We start from the raw sequence: 11396 nt of genomic DNA on the forward strand, positions 1-11396 counted from the left end.
AACTTTAGAAATTTAGAAAGAAATTTAATTCATGTCCTGAACAATTCTGAATAATTATTCTGTTCAGATTATTTATCTAAGTAGTTATTATGGATGGTTAAGTTCAGAATTGTTTTATATTCTGAATATTTATTTATATTGTTTCCTGTTGGGGTGCATGGGATAAATAAACATATTGCTTTGAATTGTAAACAAAAAATATAAAAGAGAGAAAATGAGTGAGAGGCATTTTAAGCTGGTGTGAAGATGTTTGGGACAGTGAGCTGATGAGGGGACGAGGGGCTCTGGATTGAATTTCAGCATGACAGCATTCCCCAGAGCTGCAGTGAGCGTGAAAGGGAGTGAAGACAGTGACCTACAAACTGGTTTAAGTAGCTATCCTTTACTGCACTGACGAAGGGAAGGACAGGGTTTATGGTTTGGGGTACAGGAGAAAACAACTCCTGTTGGACTCATAGGGTAAACCGCCTGATACAGAGCTCATGGTGTGGTGCAGGTTGAGAAGAAACACGGATAGTGTGAGGTAACTGTTCTGGATCTACGGTCACCAGTGACAGAGGGTAAGTGGAAAGACAGAGTGTCTTCTTAAACCCTTTTCAGAGAAACAAACCAAACCTCTGTATTTAGTATACCACATTTCTGAATAACGGGAGATATTTTCTTTCAGGGGATTTAACTTGTTTCCATACTTGTTCCCTGGTGGTTTTGGTGTCTTCATATAAACCGACTGTTAACTTACCGTAGTGTTATTCTTGAGGTGTGGGTCAAAGTGGTAGTGGAGTCAACACAGGCTTAGGATGGAGTGCGTTAAATATTTGTATATGATTTCATGGGAGAATAATTTAAGTAAAGATATCATCTTTAGTTACATACCTGGAACTGTAAATATATTACACATACATTTAGCATTGCTATATTCCATAATTATTGTGTAAACCTTTTTGCCTTTTTGCTATATATACACACACAGTAATAAACGTAATTAATTTTGAAAAAACGATTATGATTAAAATAACATTTAAATTAAATTTTAAAAGTATTACATATTTTTAAAATTACATTACAATGCAGACCATTCCAGATGTGCATCAAGTTTGCTATCATTAAAATATTTAATATGATTTTAATTTATTAAATATAATATAGTTAAAATTGTAATGATAGCGAGAAACATTGTAAAAAATAGTTTCAACTTTAAAAAGTGTTCATGCTATCTTAAATTGTTAAGTTTAGTCAACTTGAAATGTGAAGTTAAATCTTGACTTAAAACTTAGCATGAATTACTAAGTGATGAAAAAAGTGCAAAAAATGTTTACATTTTAAAATGTATTTCTAAATGCAACATTTTATTAAAATTCTTTCAAAATATCTGTTATATTTGAATATTCTCTTTACGACAAGGCTCTCAGGTGATATTGGAATGACCACTTCTGTTAGTCAGCCTATAGCTGATACATTGGTCTAACACCAGTTTTACATTTCTACAATTCTTTGACTGCTGGGTTCATGTTTAGCTGAAATTATTCTGTTTCTACCCCATATAACAGACTGGGTGAGAAAAAGAAGAAAAGATGGACAAAGGAGGAGGAGACGGAGGAGGAGGATCTGATAGTGGAATCGAGGGCAAAAAACAAGTAGAGGAAGAGGTCAATGAGAGTGACAAGAAACTCAAGGATCAGCGAAACAAGGCAGAAAAGGGTGACAAAGAGAAGGGTGAGAAGAAGAGAGAAAATCGAAGATCTGGTTCAATGGTGAGAGGAGGTTGGGCGCTGTCTGAACGACTGGCCATCAATGTGTCGGGCATGCGCTACGAGACACAGATTCGAACCCTGGCCCAGTTCCCTGACTCTCTGCTTGGAGACCCTCAGCGTCGCCTGCGCTACTTTGACCCGCTCCGCAATGAGATCTTCCTGGACCGCAATCGTTTCTGCTTTGATGCCATCCTCTACTTCTATCAGTCTGGAGGTCGGTTACGGCGGCCGGCCAATGTGCCTCTGGACATCTTCATGGATGAACTGCGGTTTTATGAGCTGGGACAGGATATCATGGCTCGCTTCAAGGAGGATGAGGGCTTCCCTAAGGAGGAACCTCGGCCCCTGCCAGACAATGAGATCCAGCGCAAGCTGTGGATACTCTTTGAACACCCAGAATCCTCTGGGGGCGCCCGCATCATCGCCATCATCAGTGTGATGGTGATTGTGCTCTCCATTCTGATCTTCTGTTTGGAAACGCTGCCTATATTCAAAAAGGATACGGAGGTGAGAGGTGTTAAAAGTTTTGACCAGAATGTAGCTAACAGGATTTACAAATTGTTTTCCGTTGTAATGGTCATAGTAATGAGAAAGAATGTTAGTGTGGCAGTTAGCATGAAGCAGGTGGGTTCCTGAGCATTTGAAGATGAATGAGCATGCATTAAATGAAACTTAATTTATTATTATTAATATATTGTGTAAAGTCAACATGAATTGAACAAATTACACTTTGTGCGAATAACTGCTGCCTTTCTTTTTATAAAAAATATTTTAATAGCTATTAAAGGGGTCATATAATGCCATTTTCATACAAGTTCATTTGATTCTTTTGGGTCTAAATGAAAAGTTTGTAATATACTTTAATTACTAATTCTCATTAGTATTCTAAGAAAACACTCATTTTACCAAGTCAAAAACAGCTGTTTTCAGCAAATGTTAATGAGCTTCACTCACTCCGCCCCTCTGTTCTGTGGGGCTTTTGATACAACGCACCTGGAGTCTTGCCTTGACAACAGTTGAGGGTATATTTTGGAGAAAGAATGGCAGCATCAGCAGAGGACACATCTGTGCGACCATATCAGTTTGAACCGGAGTAAAATCGACAATTAAGGCTTGAACAGGACGTTTCTGAATGGTTGGTTAACGTATGTCACTTTGATCTATCTTTGTATTTACTGGCAGGGTAATGTTAGAGTAACTTAAGTTAGTGATATGTACGAATGCTGTGTGTTTACTGATGTATACGTATTCAGTTTGTAAAAACACAATAACCATAACGCGTTGTTCATTATAAACGTGGGATTATTTATTATATTGAAAACTTCGTACATAGAAAACATGGCGTAATGTACCCAGAGTGTAAACCTTAGCCGCATTCATCATGAAGCGTGCAAGCGATTAGCAAAGATTAATATAAAGGTTAATAAAATTTTACACACTTCTTCTGGAGGTGCAGCAGGAACATGAATAATTGGTACCGTTTCTTTTTTCAGGAGCAGCTTCTTAGCAAAACCAGTTTTATACTAATCATCGTTCATAAAGCAGTTCAGAGGTGAGAAAAGATTTGCGAAACGCGCAAACATTGACGCATTGACGTTGATCCTGGGGAATATTTCCTTCGAAAAAACAAAACTCAGCTACTGTGTCTTCAGCAGTTCGGATATAGGAACATCAAAATGACTGCTGAGTTCATTAGTACACCCAAGAACAGAACACCACAATCGCTTAGACGCCATTCTGCTCCAGTTATCAACAATGACGGACTATGATGACAGCTCGCTCAGGGCAATGTGTTGAAATACTGCTGGCAATCAACAATGGTGGGAAGGGCGTCGATTTGAGACAGGGAAAAAGCAAGCGTGGCACACAAGCCCTGAAAAGTGAAGCCAAAACGGCCCCCGGTGGTCATAAACCCCGCCTCCCCATGTTATTCAATGGCACGCAAGGCCAAATAAACAATTAAATTACACTTCAAATATTGTTTTTCCAAAGATGATTTCTGTCATTAATGGTAGTTTTTATTACGCTGATTTAATTTCAAGTGTTTGTTTTTAAAATAAGTTTGTTTTTAGTTAGTTATTTGATGCGGTGGTGGTGATGTGACGTCATGATTGACAGCTGTGATTGACAGGTTCTCTGAGCGAAGTAGTCACTGAAGCACTAACAGACTTTTTTCGGGATCATCGGAGGACTGAGGAGATTGGAGCTTTAAATTTAATATATACATTTCTATAATTTTTTTTTTAAAAGTGCAGGGGCATGTGCTTGCGATTGATTGAGGGCGGGCCATGATTTTGCGACTTTGCTTCTTGTTCACTACTGCACATGTCAGGTCCCGAAATCGCTTCTGCGCAGACTCAAGTTAGACTAAGAACAAAACAAACAGTTCCAGTGAGCAAACCCCAGTTGTTTACATTTTTAAATGTTGACATGTTGGTTTGTTGCCACTTTGAATTATGGGAAATAACACTTAGGCTAGTGCTGTTTGTATTATATCTGTTTTAGAGCATTTCACAAAATTGTCCAATGTATAATATGTTTATGCACATTGAATAATGAATTTCTATCAATTGTAAAAACAATGTTACACAGAATGCTGAACTTTTTTGTGGCATTTTCACTGTATTCACATTCATTTACAAAACCACATTTAAAATCACACAAAAAAGTTAGTTTGGAGTGTGAAAAGTCACATAAAAACAGAACAGATGAAGAGTTCAGGAGCAGGAGAGAGTGTAGGGTTATTGCTGAGATTATTTTAGAAGTGTCGTTAAATCTGATACACAGATTGGGAGCAGAGACTCTGGGGGAGTTGGAAAACAGTCAAGTGACGCTTCCATGGAGAGATTCCACCAGCATACACAGATAGAAAAAAGGGAAAGAGATGAGAAATGACAAGATGACAGGTGACAGTATGAAAGAGCGTCTGTGAGGGGAAAATAGTGAGACGCAATGCAGGGTGGGGTAGGGTGCGAGGAGGGAAAGTTAGTAAAGAGTATCAAATTAGTTTCCCAGCAGCGACCCACAACCCAGCAACCTCAACATGCTGCCAAAGCAGCTCAGTAATTTTACATGGATCAGACAGTTAACGACAAGCAAACTAAAGCGGGTGAGGGAGAGATTGTGGAGTTACATTCTCAAGTTTCACCTTAAAGATCTAAGGTGTTATTTTTAGAGTAAGGACAACCCTTCAGTGCACATTAACACAGATACAGGAGCTTGTATTAATAAACAGACACTCTCGAATGCTGAAATAGGAATGGAAACACACACTTCCACAACATCTTATGATGACTTTAGCAAAATCTAAATAAGCACTACGATAGGGAACACTTAAGATCCAGCTAGCCAGACACAATTTCACACACAACCACACGTGCATCTCACATGTCATGGTCATCTAATCATGTCTTAATCTTTTAAAAACTGTTTTTCAAGCAAACACACCACCACTGGTCATTAGGGTTATACATCTTTATGGAAACATTCACATAATCATGTGGTTTGCCTTTGTGTACATGTTAGACTAAGTCATTTCTTTATAGAGTCGTGGTGATAAAGAGCGAAAATGACAGACCTTTGAGTGAAAGGTCATATACTGTGACCTTACAAGCAGAATGGGACCTTCAGCTTCACTCAAGTGGTTGTTAAATGAGTAACCAAATTGTTTCTGTCTGGCACTTGTTAAGTCAAAGCATGTCTGTTAGAAATATTATTATTAGGGATGGGAATCGGTACATTTCCATTAAACAGAAATACCTGAACTGACTGGCGCACAGTAGTAACGTTTCTTGCTGCAGAGGGAATATAGAGTTCAATGGTCAAATTCGTACTTTTTTTTCTTTTTTTTTTACCAGTCTTAGGGGATTATCATCCTGACACATAGTACTTCCGCATTCAGTGATCTTTGGGCAATGCCACTTCCGCTGAATCACCGATCACACTGGCGAACTGATGACGGACTTTTATTTATACAGCTTCCCTGGTAAATTAGTCTGATTCACTAAAGTGCCGGTGTCGTGCCGAAAATTGATGGTCCACTTTTCGGCATGGGGAGCACGCGCAGCGTGTAAAATATGTATCGTCCATTCTCTTTACGAATGTAGTTGCTTTTATGTGGATCAAACAGACATAAAGTGCAAATAAACATCACTCACCCAGCACTTTTTACTTATTAAAATACCTGTAAAGGGCCAATACAACCATTATAATGCATGCAGTGCACATGACAAAAAGTGATTAAAGCCTCTACTTATTAATTTATGCCCTGAAATTAGTCAATAATATTCATGAGGGTTAAATCTGACTGATTATAACTCACCTACTACATTTTACTTATTAAAATACATGTAAAGGGCCAATACAACCATTATAATGCATGTATTGCACCTGCTAAAAAGTGATTAAAGCCTCTACTTATTAATTAAAAGGTTATTTCTGCCCTGAAATTGGTCGATTATATTCATGAGGATTAAATCTGACTGATTATAACTCACTACTTTTCTACCTATTAAGATACCGGTAACACTTTATTTCGATAGTCCACTTTAGACATTCTACTAACTATAAGTAACTTTTCAACTACATGTCAACTAACTGTCATTAGAGTATTAGTAGACTGTCAGCTTAATATCTGCTAATACTTTATTTTGTTGGTCCCCCAACAGACATTCAACTGACTAGTAGTAACTTGGCGACTACAAGTAAACTTATTCTCCTAACCCGAACCCTAACACCTAACCATAACCTAACAGTCTACGATAATATACTAATACTCTAATGTTAGTTGAAAAGTTACTTATAATTAGTAGAACATCTAAAGTGACGAAATAAAGTGTAACCAAATACCTGTAAAGGGCCAATACAACCATTATAATGTAGTTATTTCACCTGAACAAACAAACGCGCTACCTTGTTTTATTTTAAAGTTTGGACCTTCATCCCGGCAAACCTCTTTAATCCACTTCTTCCTTAAACTCAATTCAGTTGGGAATCCATGAAAACTTAAGTAGGGTTGGCGTTGTTGGTTAGATTTACAAAGTGGAACAGAGCAGTGACATCTAGCCTTCGTTTCGGCCATTGTTGAACTGCGTCGGAAGTGGACATGCACAAAGTCGACAAATCCCGCCCATGAAACCCGGAAGCATGATAATCCCCTATTGTTGCCATTCATTTTTTTCCCCATAGGAATTTAAAAACAAAAAAATTGTTAAAAAGTTATAAACCATGAAATAAACCAACCAGCTACAATGGAAAATATAACAATACAAACTTTGGATATGCAACATGTATTTTCAACGCATTCTCACCCCAAGGCGTCACCTTTGACCATGCTTCAATATTTGACGTTTTAGGCGCCCTTTAGCGTCACTTACATGACGCGATCCTACGGCGTCATTTAACTGACGCTAAAGGAAAGCGTCTGTTAGAGGACGCGGTTAGGTTTAGGTGTGGGGTGGGGGTAGGGTACACGCGATCCTAGGGCGTCATCTAACTGACGCTAAAGGGCACCTAAAGCGTCAGATATTGAAGCATGTCCAAATGCTTCCCAAGGCGTCAGTTAGGTGACGCCTTGGGAGTGAGAATGGGCTGGTATTTTATACTCTATAGCCATCAGTTTCCATTTTCTGCATCTAATTTCTCTTTTTTTGTTTCTTTCCCGTCTCTTTCCACACCAGTTTCACCTCGCTGGAAACAGTACCACGAACATCATGATGCCTTCCATCTTCAACGATCCATTCTTCCTGGTGGAGACCATGTGCATCTGCTGGTTCTCGTTTGAGCTATTGATGCGTTTCACTTGCTCTCCCAGTAAAACGGTCTTCTTCAAGGATGTGATGAACGTCATAGACTTCTTTGCAATCATTCCCTACTTCGTCACGCTCGGCACCGAGCTGGCCAAGTCTAAAGATACGGCGCCGTCCATGTCCCTGGCAATCATAAGGGTCATCCGTCTGGTTCGAGTTTTCCGAATCTTCAAGTTGTCTCGCCACTCCAAAGGCCTTCAGATCCTGGGCCAGACGCTGAAGGCCAGCTTGAGAGAGCTGGCGCTGCTCATCTTCTTCCTCTTCATCGGAGTCATCCTGTTCTCCTCAGCCGTGTTCTTTGCTGAGGCGGAAAACCCGGGCACGGCCTTCACCAGCATCCCAGAAGCCTTCTGGTGGGCTGTGGTCTCCATGACGACAGTGGGGTATGGTGATATGTACCCGGTGACGGTGGGCGGAAAGCTGGTGGGCTCCATGTGCGCTATCGCGGGCGTGCTCACCATCTCGCTTCCTGTTCCTGTCATCGTTTCCAACTTCAGCTACTTCTACCACCGCGAGACGGAGTGTGTGGACAACCAGGAGTACACGCACGTCAACACCTCCCTTTGGGAGGAGGAAGAGGGTGGTGAAGAAGGAGAAGACGGAGAGGAAGAGCCCGGGGAACAGGGAGACTGCGTTCCTCTCGAAGGAAGCACGACCTACAGGGGGATCTGTGCCCCTCTCAATGGGACTCTCCTGGCTGGGCTGTGTGCGGGACAGGCCGGAGAGCAAAGCATAGGGAGCGTTTACCCGCTGGTCACCCAAGTCTGAGAGACTGGAGATCAAAAAGGGGGAATGAGAGATGGAGTTGGTCCTGTGCCATGTTTGAAGGACACTACATAGCTGTGACTCTGTCTGAAAGTGGGAAGGAGGAATGCAGGAAACAGAAAATGATCGACACAGAGGCTGAGAAGGAAAAGTATGAAGAAGTCACAAAAAATTATTTTAACTTTCATAAAATGTTTTTTTTTTTCTAACGTTACAAAACTTTTATTTTGACATCACAACCCTACACTGAGCGTATTCATTTGTGAAACTATTTTTATCTATTCAGAGAGTTGCGCCTTAATGCTTGGATGCATTTGGAAAAGTCACTGAGCTATGTTGTGCAATACAAGCGTTCGCACTTTTGCTTTACTGGAATTCTCAACATATATATATATATATATTGGACATATTCATAGGAAGAAGCGCCAAGCGGTGTCATTTAAATGTCATGTATTTTGTCACCCGGGTTGCAGCCATGAATGTGCCAGGGATTTGTGTGCCCGACGGATGGATAAAGTCTTAAGCATCATTCATCTGGAACAGTTTAATGTTACTGCTGTTCTGAACGACACTGTTGACATGATTTGGATGAGAGATGTGTGTGTGTGTGTGTGTGTGTGTGTGTGTGTGTGTCTGTGCTTGTGTGTGTATGTATAAGCTTTTTAGGAAAACATGTAATATTTAATGTGTGCTCTATGAATTATGGAACTCTGAGCCATGTTGGTGTACTATTTATTAAAATTTTTAATCACACAAGAATCATACTGAAGTGACTCTACAAGTGAACTACAAAAAGAACAAACAAACTGCTCCAGCAGATATCTCTCACATTATTGAAAATGTAATGTTTAATTTACAGTAATAACAACGTTTAAGTTAACAATGATACTTTAAATAATTAATTCATTTAAATAATTTTAGACCATAGTAAATAAATAAATAAATTCAAATAAATACAGCTTCAGGCAACAAAATACAGAAACAAAACATTTTTAACCTTGCAGTCCAGTGATAATGTAAAGAGTGCCTCCATAACTGACGTTCACCCGTCCTCATTTCTTAGTATACAGACTGGGACTGAAGATAGTCTGTATGTGTGACCGATGTCCCATTCCAAGTGGGTCATCAGAGTTCAGGTTTAAATCCTGAATATACTGTTTCACCTCCTGTATCTGGCTGTCCGCTGCCACCGTATTCATAATGGGGAGGAACCGAGAAAGTGGAGCCCCATGTTTCTGTCCAGACTGCTTTGAGCGGAGCGACACAGGAAGCTGAGTGTGTGGAGAAAGGAAAGAAGAATATCCATCTTCCAGTAATTCCTGAAAGACGCAGTCTCCTTCAGAGTACTGCAGCTGAAAGAGAAAACAAAACTCAGTACCAAATGTATTCAAGTCTCCAGTGAAAATGATTAAAGAAAATAATGAATAAGTTGAAAAGCCATTCAACATGTTTTAAAATACAGTAAAACATTTATAATAATGTTATTATATAATACTGTAAAATCTGCATTATGATTGAAACAATTGGAGTAGTGGTAAATAGTAATTATTCACTATAAAATCATAATTTATAAATACATTTTATATCAATTGCATTTATCAATCCATCAATCTAATATGCTGAAATTAATGCTCAAGAAAAACACTTTAATATATTTTGTGGAAACCATTAAAACAATTAGGCTTATTTGAGTAATTAAAAATGGTCAAAGAACAGCATTTGTCTGAAATAAAAATCTTTTGTGATTATAAATGTATTTACTGATCAATTTTAATGCATTCAACAGCAGTGATCAAAACTCATAAGATTCACTGTGTGTAAATAATAATGCATATACACTCTAAAAATGCTAAACATTTGGGTCAAATTGTTGAAAAAAGTTGAAGTCGGGTTCATTACATTTTTAACCCAACATTTGGGTTTGTCCATATGCTACCCAAAATTGGTTTAAAACAATCCAGCATTGTTTAGAGTGTAATAAAGGTCTTTTACATTTTTTTCCACTGCTTTCTTGAAAGCAAAACAAGAATGGTGTCTTTTAAAACAGATTGCCATTTTCAGACCTGTCCTTTCAAGTTGTCTTTATCATCCACACAAAGGAAGAGAGATGTAGCCGCACTCTGGATGACCGTCTTGCCCGCTTTCACTGAACGCAGTTTCAGCACACCTGGAGCGCAGCAAACACACACCACACCTCTGTCACTACCATAATTTACACGCATCACCTTTGGACCTCAAATATTCATATCCACTGCCACCTTGAAATATTTTCATAACAATAACACCAAAATGACAACAAACGTGTTATTATTTGCACAATCACGGCTATCATAGCTATTATAAACTCATTATGTCTTCTGATAAGACTTTTTCCCTTGAAAGACTTTCGGAGAAGTATCTTGACTGTTACTTAATGAATATACTCTGGCTCTTTAACTTTTGTTTGCAGAAGTTGCTTACAGTTTTGTCTCTGCTCCGGAGAACCTCTGACGGAGCCATCGGGATTCATTTCAAGGAACAGCCCTTGTAATCTGTTCTCTAAAATGAACAAAAACACACAGAGACATATGAACACACTTAATGCCATTACCTCAAGCCTATTGACACTTTAGGAACAAACCAGTGCACTTGCAGTGCAAAGGATTGCCCTGAAATTAAACTCATTAAGTTTTATAGTAACATCACCACACACCAGTAAATAACGGAAGAGGGAAGAAAGCAGCACGTCACCCACATTAAGCAGATAGTAACATCTAACATTGCAGCTAAAAAAGTAAGTAGTAAGTAAGTAGGTTAAAGGTTAGGATTACCTGTGTAGAGCAGGCGTTCCCTGACTTGTGTGCTGAATGCAAAAAGCACATTCTGCTCAGGAATATATATACACCAATGAAGCGTTGGAAGAAGAGTAAAAAAGGCGAGAAAACAGGCAAAAAGCATGATTGACCAAGCCGACCAGGTGGGCATCAATAGAAAATTGCTGACTTGATTGAACAGAAATAGAAATATCCCTCAAAAAATGAAAGAACTGTAATTCTAAATCTTAAGCTAAGTTCTTAAGTATGAGCAGCGATAT

The 11396-nt window shown here is 39.0% G+C and overlaps 2 protein-coding genes across 3 annotated transcripts; one reads left to right on the forward strand and one right to left on the reverse strand.

Annotated features, from left to right (window-relative positions):
- Positions 1 to 1487: 1487 nt before the first annotated feature.
- Positions 1488 to 9046, forward strand: kcna7 (potassium voltage-gated channel, shaker-related subfamily, member 7). 2 transcript variants are annotated; one of them, XM_089128521.1, is made up of 4 exons: positions 1488 to 2291; positions 2834 to 2844; positions 6608 to 6631; positions 7450 to 9046. In XM_089128521.1, exons 1-4 carry the CDS (start codon positions 1572 to 1574, stop codon positions 8324 to 8326), a joined length of 1632 nt encoding a protein of 543 aa, XP_088984647.1. In that variant the 5' UTR covers positions 1488 to 1571; the 3' UTR covers positions 8327 to 9046. The 2 variants fall into 2 exon arrangements, with proteins under 2 accessions (XP_088984647.1, XP_088984646.1); XM_089128520.1 differs by lacking the exons at positions 2834 to 2844; positions 6608 to 6631 and adding an exon at positions 3404 to 3413 and having other exon boundaries at positions 1488 to 2267; positions 7425 to 9046.
- Positions 9040 to 11381, reverse strand: fgf21 (fibroblast growth factor 21). The gene is made up of 4 exons (XM_039686295.2): positions 11134 to 11381; positions 10784 to 10861; positions 10387 to 10490; positions 9040 to 9675 (listed from the first exon to the last, which is right to left on the reverse strand). Exons 1-4 carry the CDS (start codon positions 11285 to 11287, stop codon positions 9376 to 9378), a joined length of 636 nt encoding a protein of 211 aa, XP_039542229.2. The 5' UTR covers positions 11288 to 11381; the 3' UTR covers positions 9040 to 9375.
- Positions 11382 to 11396: the final 15 nt, after the last annotated feature.

Source organism: Pimephales promelas, chromosome 3, assembly GCF_988280905.1.
Source record: "Pimephales promelas chromosome 3, fPimPro1.hap1.1, whole genome shotgun sequence".
In the NCBI taxonomy this organism is placed as follows: Eukaryota; Metazoa; Chordata; class Actinopteri; order Cypriniformes; family Leuciscidae; genus Pimephales; species Pimephales promelas.